Below are 10,702 nucleotides of genomic sequence, written 5' to 3'. Positions count from 1 at the left end.
TTTTTTAGATTGTTTTGTGTTTTAATCAAAATGTCAGCTGATTCACCAATCAAGGCTAAGCTCAACCATGGCAACAATATTGTTTTGCCTCAACAAGTCACCGATCCAACTATATTGGACAGTGTGGCAGGTTTTATAAATGATGTTGTTCCAAACGCTTACAATTTGCCTTCTGATACCAAAGACCAAATTCAGTGGGCAAGATTTGAGCGGGTGGAGGTTGATGAACTAAATAATTGTTGTATGAACGGTGACAAAGTTATTCCACCATCAATTATTCTTGTTTTGGGGTACACAACTGGCATTCAGGTAGAAAATATATGATATAAGAAATTGTGAATTGTTATTGACAAACATTTATTGAAGATTTGGGCAATACAGGCCAATGGCGAGGCAACTGAAATTTTATCCTGGAGACATGGCTCAGTTAGAGTCTTAAGAATTTTACCATGTCCTTACAGAGTTGGTTACAATGTTGTTGATTCGTATAATTCAAAGAGACCATTGATTGCCCTTTGTGATACTGTAACTCCAGGCTCTGATTATTGTTCTTTAAGTTTTATTTCTCTTAGAACTGCTGAACAGGTATTTTAATAATATTTCATATTTCATATTTACTTAGTAAATACTATTATTTTAGGTGAAATTGATTAGATTTAAAAATCAAATACTAGATGTGGTGGCTAATAGAAGATCAGTTGTTGTAACTTTCTCAGAGAGGATAGCTATTTTCGACGCTTTCAACTTGGAAGATAAATTAACAATAACAACTTGTTATTTAAGTCCTGGAATTTATCCTAATCCTGTTGCTCTAGGCCCTCGCTGGTTGGCTTATGCCGAAAATAAACTACTTCCAGCCAGAAGAAGTAGTGGTGGAAATGACGGCGAAGGAGTGCAGGTGGTAATTATAGCTTTATAAAAAAAAGATGAATGTATTTATATATTTTTTTTCTTTTTTAAAGAGTTACACTGCAACTGTATTACATGCTGCGAAGTCGCTGGGACGAGGATTGCGGGAATTGGGCGAAACTGTTGCGAGTAGTTTGACTGGAAATGTACCACATAAAGCTACAGTTACAGGAAGCTCGCTGAGCTCAGGACTAAACGAAGTGCAACAAAAAGGTGTCATCACCATTTTGGACATTGAGGTATTTTCGTATTAATGTAGCAAATACTATGGGAGTTAACGTGATTTGGTTTTCAGAATCAAAACATAGAGAGTAATGAAAAGGGAATTCACGGAGAGGGCATTGTGGCTCATTTCACGGCACACAAAGAAGCTGTTGTTTATTTATCTTTCGATCCCAGCGGACTTTTGCTCTTGACAGCTGATAAAAGAGGCTACGATTTTCATTTGTTTCGTATCCACTCGCACCCAGGAGGACCAGCTTTAGCTGCAATTCATCATTTATATATTTTGCATCGTGGTGATACGACAGCTCGTGTCCAAGACATGTGCTTTTCGCCGGATTCACGTTGGGTGACAGTGTCTACACTTCGTGGAACAACTCACGTGTTTCCTATTACACCGTACGGTGGAAATGTTGGTGTAAGGACACACGGGACTCCACACGTCGTTAACAAAATGTCAATGTTTCATAGATCCGCCGGATTGACCGCAGAAGGTCGATCCAATAGTCCACTTTGCATCTTGGAAGCCCCGATAAATTCTAACTTACCATATCACAACCCGAGATTACCTCCGTATCCCCATCCAACAGTTGTACATCCTTTGGCACAAATTCGTCAGCCTTTATTTATTCAGAATTCTGGGAGCCAACCGAGACAAAACATTGGCAGGCAACGTTTGGGTTCTTCGTCTGAAGATGGTTTGCAGGTGTCTTTGAGAGTGACCGCTTGCTTTGCACCCGCACGTGCTTGGATAGAACCTGTAAATCAGTGTCGTGAGACGGGCGTCGTTAAGCCTCAAGTGAGACCAGTCGAGTCGCTGTTTATAATGTCTTGTCATGGCTCCTTGATTCAATACGATTTGGATCCACACCATGTTACCTCTGGTCCCAAAGATAAAATTTGTAGTGATACTTTGATCGAGTTGTCTGTATTAGCAAAGGCACAATGGTTGCTTCAAAGAATACCTGGCGGAAAAGATATCCAGATGCCAGTGTCAAATGAAAATCTGAATTTGATTTATAAAGAAGAATTACCCTATAAAGAAAGTAAGCCCAGTCATACTGATGATAGGTGGCTTTCGCAAGTGGAAATTATTACACATGCAGGTCCCCACAGGAGGCTCTGGATGGGACCTCAGTTCAGTTTTAAAACTTACAACAATGGAACTGGGTAAGTCTTATATTCCAGTGGATTATTTACAATTAATGTTGGGTCATCTTTCGCAGGGCTTCTGTGAATATTATAGAAGCACAATCAATAGATGTGGTGCGTTCGAAACCAGTGAATATGCCCTTGAATGCGGCATATCCAATTCTTATTGAAGCTGGTTCCGTAAGCAGTTGTGAACCGTCTCCCAAATTTTTGGATACTCTGCAACGTAATTTTGATGACGTGGGGGGCGCCTGCGAACTCCAATTAAAAGAAGAATTGGCGGATGCTATGCTCGAATCTCCAGGTATTAGAGAATCTGGTGAGTAGTCACATAAAGTGTATCAGTTATATCAATTATATATATATATAATAATTGATACAACTGTGATAGTATTTCCTGCAGGTAAGTGCAAAATGGGTTAAGCGAAGCATAAAAATATTAATAAGTGGCTTTTGTTATCCTTGGAAGTAGTCGTTCTTTAATTTGGTTTATATTTTCTTATGATTTTGTTGTGTTTGTGGCGCACACCGTTTGTTAGCAAACGCGTTTTCAGAATTAGCCATTGGCAGGCAATATTCACTGATATAACATTTATCGTTTTGCGTGGGTTTGTGTGTGATTCTGTGCGAGATTGTTTATATTACTTTTATTATAATTATTATTTTTTTTTAATTTAACGTTGATTTATTTTTGCCATTAAAATTAAAACATTAATAATATACAACAATGTATTGGCTTAAATTGATCCCATCTTCATCACGTAACACACACGTACACACACATTGTGCATGCTAGATAAATTGAAATGTTACAATCAGTAATTCCTGCCGTTGGCTTTTTCTGTCCAGGTGGGCGCTGTGTGATTGTTGCAATGAAACCTCATAATTCTGGTGGTGTCGCTAAAGTTGTGAATCCGCTCGGGATGGTCGTTACAGTTCAATCGGACGATGAATTGGAAGTGGAACCACCAGAAGAAATCATTCATGAGAACTGCGACGAAGCTCTGTTTCGACCAGTCATTGCATCCAAGGCTATTGTTTTTGCTGAGCCGATGAACGTTCAGTCCAAAGTCGCCGTTAATGTGCTACACATCGAAGACAAAATGCCATTCAGGAAAGAGAGAATAACTAAACCGGAGAATGTCAAGAAGTCGAGGGAATCGTCTCCGAAGCGTTGCAAGGATTCTAAAAAGGCCGATAGGAAATTGTTGTCGCAAAATATTTTAGATCAAACCAATTTGCTTTTAGATAAATTGAAATTGGAATATAAAGGAGATAAGTGTATCACCGACGAAGATAACTCTGCTTTGGTAGAAGAACAATTAGATATCAAGGAACTTGATAAAGATATATTAGGTTCAGAGTGCCAAACTACTTTCCTCGACGATGAAGTAGATGCTGTAGATTCGGATATATTAAATTTGCCTGATATTGAATTACCAGTCTTTACACCATTGCCTTCAAAAGAAGCTGTGGTAGAAACGTACCAAGATCCATTTTTCGATGCTAGTGAAGCAATAGATGAACTATCTATATTAAATGCCTTTTGCGCTAAAGAGAAACTAGAGTCGTGCGAACTCAGTCAAATAAAAGCAACTACGATCGACGTAGAAGTGTTTGATTCATTAAGTGCGGATCCAGAATTGACCTTGGAGACGTTAAAAGAAGATTTGCCTAAAAAGCCCCGTAAACCTAAAGCTAAGCTTGGCGTCCGCATTGGTAACTTGAATAAGGAAGGTGGCAGTGTTTGGAAAACTGAAGAATTTAAACTTGATTCATCCGTCGAACCCACATCCACCGTCTGGCCACAAGATCGAAAGGCTGATCCGAAGTCATCTGATGACGAGAAGATCGAAACAACTGGTAGCCAAACCGAAACAACAGAGAGCGATGACTCGTCTAAGGTACCGGTGATTATAATGGACACTGAAGATGATCCACAAGTTGACGTGAAGCCCAGTAAGCCTGTAAATAAGAGTAAAAAATCAAAAAAGAAACGCCGATAAATTCATTATTGCTGAAACCAAGATCTTGTACTAGAAAATCTCAGTAAAAAAAAAAATCGGAGTTTTATTGTTTGTTTTCAATATTGATTTTAGTATATAATAAGTTTGGATATTATTTGCGTCAGTATATTTTGTTCTGGTCAATATGCAGGGTTGGTAACATTACATAGAGTGCAATACAAAAGTGGATAACTTATCATAGCTTTAGATTATAAATAATATAATTATATATTGGGTCCAAGCATTGGAGTCATATATTACAACAAATGTGGTAAAAAAAAATGTACAAAATTACAGAAAAAGTATTTTAATGGATTATTCAATTGTAATGATTCCAAACAAAAAAAAAACAAGCAAAATAATGTGTTCTATTCTAATGCTTAGTCAATTAATTATACTTTTGTTTAGCTGATTGTAACACATATTTATTTCTTAGTAATTTAATTAGTTTCATTTTTAAGACATATCTAAAAAGAATATTTTGTACTTGATTTGTGCAGCAATAATTTTATTATTGCTTTTATTATGAATGTAGCTTATATTATTTTTTGATAATTTTTTATGGACACATTGCTGTATGAATTGAGTATGAAAATACTTTATAATAATAGTGCATATCTTCTTATGATTGGCGGCTATACTAATTAATGTATATTGTAAATATTATTAAGGATTTGAAGTAAATTTAAAGATGTTTTCATTCATTCGAGTCGAATTGGTGATATTGTTTATGTAAAAATTACGTAAGAATCGCAAATACTGATATGCTGCTTAGATTATAAATATATGAAATAATAACAATAGGGTGCAAGAGAATTGTAAGAAGGCTCAATTTCAAATCTATTTTTTCTAAAGAGTTCTAAAATGTGACATTAATGGTGTAGAATGTAAAAGAAATACTGGACATATGGAGAAAAAACAAAACAATAAAAGCGCTTTTGTAAATAACTTCTTTGGGACATTATTGTGATGAGTTAACTGTTTCAAATTTCTTATATATATATAGAAACCAAATATTTACTAATAATGTGCAGAAACCAGTTTAGACAAAAAAAGAAAATAAAAATAATAAAAATTTCACATTCGATTCTAATTATTTATCACGAGATTGTTTATTTATTTTCTTGTGCCGTCAAGTGTATGTGTATATAGATTAATTTTTTAAATATTCATCATTGAGTAAAAGTGTTTAGAAATGGATTTTAGTCAGTAATGTTGGTCGAAAGTGTAAATCCTTTCCTAATTTAAATCAGGATTTGGTAATGTTTAATTATTTTACGATGCCTTTTAGAAAAAGTTGATTAATTGATTGTTACAGTTGCAGGTGGAGAACAGTCCGTGACAGATTGCATCTACAGGGATGCTGAAGATTTCAGCAGCGCGAGTAGTTTCAGCTCAGCAAGCAGGGCTTCACCGACGCCGTCTTACAACGGTGATAATCTTTTGCATTTTCCTGGCGACTCGAGTAGTTCTATTTGAACATGCAGGAAATAGAAGAGCCTTTTTTTCTTTATCTATTAATGAATGAATCTTTTACTATTTGCACGCATTTTCAAGTTTATCTAAGATTATATAAGTCAGAGGTGATATATAAATATATATATATACATGTTTTTGGAAGCAGGAAATTCTATAGTGAGCGAGGAAACTTCATTGTGATAGAGTAAATCTGATATAATATGCTTTACAATATTATATAGATTTTTGTGTAATGGAAAGAACGTTAATTTTTAAGACTGGATGGAGTTATTATCTTACAATTTAGTTTAGAGTTTATATTAATTTTAGTAGACAGTGCAGAAAAAACACTAATTTACAAGAAGAATTTATAAGTTGTGATAAAAAAAAGGAATTTTCTGTTTACTGATTGAAGCAATACGAAAAAAAAAAATGGGTAAAAGCTAGTCTTTTTAAAATAATTACGTTTCAAATCTCGAACTAGTTAGATGCAATGCAAACCCATTAGAAGCGCATTTATTTTTATATACTTAGTTTAAAGACTAATTTCTTTTGCTCATAATTATTTAAGGGTGGGCTCTTCTATTATGCATATTTATTATAATATAAGTAATTTGATGCAGTGCATTAATATGTGTAATAATTAAGTATTTAGGAAACACGTAGCATTATGATATTCTATATATATTTTAGAATCTGTCATATGTATAAGTGTGTGTATGTATATATATATGCACATATACATATATCGGTATCTCTTTGGATAAAGACAAAAGAAGAAAAAGAAAAAAAAAAAGAAACTAAATTTGTTTTTGTGTACACAAAGAAAATTCAATACGGCCGAAAAGTAGTTGATGATAATAATAATAATAATGGTTCTGTGACAATTTTGTGATGGGTACAAAAGCGAAAGAAATTTTTTAATATTTTTATATATACACATTAATTATTTTTTACACAAAGAAACGAAACTCTTTTTGTTTACATTTTCAGCAGTTAATGTAATACATTGATTATATTACAATCAAAATATTTAAGATTCATATTGAACTTATTGTTGTTTCATTTAACCACCCACCTCCTCATCTACATATGTTTAATAATAGAAAAGTAAATAATATTACTAGACGTTAGTTACTAAAACAACACGAAATATCTTATTTATAAATAGTTTAATAACGAAAAGAGCCGCAGGTTGCCGACCTTTGGTATTGCAAACATATTTTTACAATCCATTAATTTCATTTACTTTTCTTGGAAATTATATAAGGAAAAATTCACGACTGAGCATGAAAATGTATCTACAGTAACTAGATTAAAGTATTATCAAATACAGTGAAACCTCTCTTAACGAGTTGAATCCAAAATTTCTGTATTTTTACTCGTATAGTGAAACATGTTTTCTCATATAAACTAATGTTAATTACGATAATGCGTTCCATGCCGGAGAATAGAAAGTATAACTTGGTCTCGATTTTTCATGATTTTGCTTTTCATGTCTATGGTTCTTTCCATTCTTTGGCTTTTTATTCGGAGACATGCAAGTGTTATTAAATTTTGCACAAATAACATATATGAGCACAAGTTTGGAAATGTTGTGATCACAAACAACACTAAAATGCAACTAGAATGACCACTATGAACTATTTTCCAATTCAAACACGGTGAAGTGAGTTTATATTTGTTTATATTACTTGTATCAATTCGGGGACTAGTTGAAAGTTTCTTTATACTTTTAATATTTGTTTATATAAAAAAGCGTACATAGTATGTTTATATATTATAATAATGATTAGACACAATACATTTGTGTATTGCATTTACAGCAAACACAAATTATATTTGCAAAGTATAGTCTGCTTTAAACAAAGATCACAAAGAAAATCGAAGATGGTTAATATACTCAAAAATCCGGGACTTCTCTTCTCATCGTCACTCGTTATGTGAAACATCGCTCGTTAAGCGAGTCATGTTTCTTACAATTCATTATGTTCGTTAAGAGAAATGCTCGTTATGCTCGATATTCGTTAAGCACTGTATTCCACTGCACTTAGATAAACTTAAAAAAACTGTTGATTTAAATGCAGCAGTTTTGTGTCTGCGTTAATAGAATGTTTATAGAATCTATCAACATGTTTTCAGAAAGTTGATAACTATATATAATGAAAGTTTCGAAGGGTGAAGAAATTGGCAATTCCTTCAATTCATAATTCATAGAATATATAGAAGGTACTTGATATTTTCGGTACTCATTGACTAGGAAATTGATAAATTAGGAAACATTTCTTTCCTAGAAATAAACAATCCTTATCTGCAAGACGTTTATCTGATTACAAGTAAGTATCATATGGATTAAAATTCCCTGTTCGATATCAATTTATAGGTGATTGCTTTCCAACCAGTAGTAAAAATGAAGTCGTTGCATTTTGTAATTGCGATCGTGTATGCCGTGCATTTATTAGCACGTAAGTATAGTTAGTGTGTGTGTGAATAATTTGAATATCAACGATCGTCGGTCGTAATTCCTTTGCTGTTGTTTCTCCATTTATCACGAGGCGAATAAGGAAATGAATGAGTGTGTGTGTCCGTCACTTTCGGGGTGAATAATTAAAATAAGTTGACGAGTTGACAATGTACAGCGTTGCGTGTCCCGACGATAAAATATCATTTGTTGCAACTATTCTTTGTTTTTTTTTCCTGTACAAGCCACCCATTAAATTACATAATATATAAATATATTTTTTAATTAAAAAACACCGCGCACGTAACCGAGCAATAAAGATGCATATTAATAAAAAGCCGCTTATCAGCAACGAAAAAAAAACTGTAACATTTTTGTAATTGACCATTTTTAACATTAAAAAAAGAGATACAACAATACTGCGAAACTAAAATTCCGTGATTGTATAAATATATATATAATTTTAAATTATTTTTAAGCCAGAAGTTGTGAAATGGATTGCCGGTTGGGGATTATATTCGGAAGATAACAGTTTCGCGCAGCAACAACACAAAAAAAATCGCGTACCTGCATGCAATGATATAAAGTTTCGCTTGCTACAACTGAAAAGCTAATATAGTTTGAAAACAAATTAAATAAAAAAACTTTCTTAAATATTAGTTTACCTGATTTATTACAGTCGTGTTAAATGAGTTAAGAGGGGACGGAGGATCACTTTTCTAATTATTTTCAGTTGACGTAAATGTTCGTGGAGAAGATGCAAATGTTAATAGCGAGGGCGAAAATAAGATAGAAGAATTGGATGTCACGCAATCGTATTGCTTCCAGTTTTCGTGGATGGGCCCAGATTATGATAACACAACAAAATTCAACAAGACATGCGGAGAGCTTCTTGAGGAGGGCAGAGATAAGCATATTCCTTGCAGACAACCTTTGGTAATATCATGTAAGTAACATAAATTGAATTTTATTAAAAATTGTTGATTCAAACACACTGTCATTTTTTTTTAGATGATAGCTCAAAACCGGACCTTGATCACATGTGGGATAATTACAAGATGAGAGTGGCGTGCAAGATGAGCAAGGGAGATGTGTGCGCTCGCTACAGCTATTCCTTCAACGACGAAAGTATGTGCTAAATCCTTTTCGTTTTCCGTAACATTTTCAAGAGATTGTATTTATTTTGCAGTTGTAAATGCGACGTACATGTGCACTAAAGTTTTCGCCGTGAATGAAGGGGCTGTAACGAGTGGTTGCTATAAGCAGAAGGTCGGTTCTTACGAAAACGAGATGTGCGTCTGCAAATCATCACCTGGCGACTACTTACCTTGCAATGCGTTCCGCGAATGATCCAGCTCTCACCCATCTCAATTATTTTTACACCCATCCATTTATATAGATATAAATTCAGAATAAAATTATATCAGGAACATTCCGAGTGCAGAGAATAACGATTACGTATGCGCATACATTTCTAAAATGTTCGTATATGTACGGACCCTCGACTTTCTGATAAGAGGCTTTGCGTTCATAACGCAATGCACGCTTATTGTGAGTCCAAATCCTAGCTGGTATCATTAATATTATTGAATTACATCCGAGGGATGTAATTCCCTTTGGAAATCATGCGTTCACGATGATACCCTCTGACAGACGCTGATTTCTCGCTCTCTCTCTCTCTTTCTCTCTTCCGCTTAACTATATTTCTCTCACTCTCCCGCAAGGGTCGCAATAAGATCACATATATGCGACTCGACGGAACCAACATAAAATGACCAAACTATACAACAATTCCACTTCAGCACAAAAGGTCTCCGCATTTCGTACATAATACACAAGTCAACAAGCACGCCCATGAATAATATCTCCTTGCATGCTCATTTTATCATTTCACATTGTATCACATCTAATTTATAATCGGATATAGTCAATAAATTATAATATTTATGTAAATGTTGTATAAACATAAATTATATTTTTTTCATTTAATTCTCATACATTTACTTTATTTTCAATTATATTCTATTATACTACAAAAGTTATTACATTCTTATTGCTTGTAACTGATTAATATTACTAATTTGGATGGTTTCGACGATAAAATTTGATGAGCTTATGTCCAATTCCGCTTCATGATTGGATGAATCAATAGCAGATATTGTAAAAAACTCAATTAATTACAAATTACTTATAAAACTTATTAATAGAAAAAAATGATCAAGATATGTAAAGTATTTAATTTCATTAAACCAGCTGACAAGTTTATAAAGTATCCAAATACGTAGTTAATTTAGTGGAAATTATAATATTTATGTAAATGTTGTACAAACATAAATTATATTTTTTTCTTTTAATTCTCATACATTTACTTTATTTTCAATTATATTCTATTATACTACAAAAGTTACTACATTATTATTGGTTGTAACTGATTAATCTTACAAATTTGGATGGTTTCGACGATAAAATTTGATGAGCTTATGTCCAATTCCGC

The 10,702-nt window shown here is 33.5% G+C and overlaps 2 protein-coding genes across 4 annotated transcripts in view; both read left to right on the top strand.

Annotated features, from left to right (window-relative positions):
* Window positions 1-4,590, top strand: part of LOC108560272 (breast carcinoma-amplified sequence 3 homolog) — a 5,249-nt gene extending 659 nt beyond the window's left edge. The window contains exons 2-8 of one of the 3 annotated variants that reach the window (XM_017917745.1): window positions 9-309; window positions 367-585; window positions 641-901; window positions 963-1,148; window positions 1,205-2,301; window positions 2,358-2,602; window positions 3,133-4,590. In XM_017917745.1, the coding sequence (XP_017773234.1) occupies window positions 31-309; window positions 367-585; window positions 641-901; window positions 963-1,148; window positions 1,205-2,301; window positions 2,358-2,602; window positions 3,133-4,289 (3,444 nt within the window). In that variant the 5' untranslated portion in view covers window positions 9-30 and the 3' untranslated portion in view covers window positions 4,290-4,590. The remainder of the gene's footprint in view (window positions 1-8; window positions 310-366; window positions 586-640; window positions 902-962; window positions 1,149-1,204; window positions 2,302-2,357; window positions 2,603-3,132) is intronic. The other 2 variants (XM_017917746.1, XM_017917747.1) reach the window with 2 other exon arrangements.
* A 3,567-nt stretch (window positions 4,591-8,157) lies between these two features.
* LOC108560257 lies at window positions 8,158-10,165 on the top strand. Its single transcript, XM_017917720.1, has 4 exons — window positions 8,158-8,212; window positions 8,942-9,154; window positions 9,220-9,336; window positions 9,398-10,165. The coding sequence occupies exons 1-4, from the start codon at window positions 8,158-8,160 to the stop codon at window positions 9,556-9,558; spliced, it is 546 nt and encodes a 181-aa protein (XP_017773209.1). The 3' UTR covers window positions 9,559-10,165.
* The last annotated feature ends 537 nt before the right edge of the window (window positions 10,166-10,702 follow it).

Source organism: Nicrophorus vespilloides, unplaced genomic scaffold (genome assembly GCF_001412225.1).
Source record: "Nicrophorus vespilloides isolate i.1.1-1 unplaced genomic scaffold, Nicve_v1.0, whole genome shotgun sequence".
Classification (NCBI taxonomy): Eukaryota; Metazoa; Arthropoda; class Insecta; order Coleoptera; family Silphidae; genus Nicrophorus; species Nicrophorus vespilloides.
The sequence above is the reverse complement of the archived record's forward strand: the minus strand, read 5'-3'. Positions and strand labels throughout refer to the sequence as shown.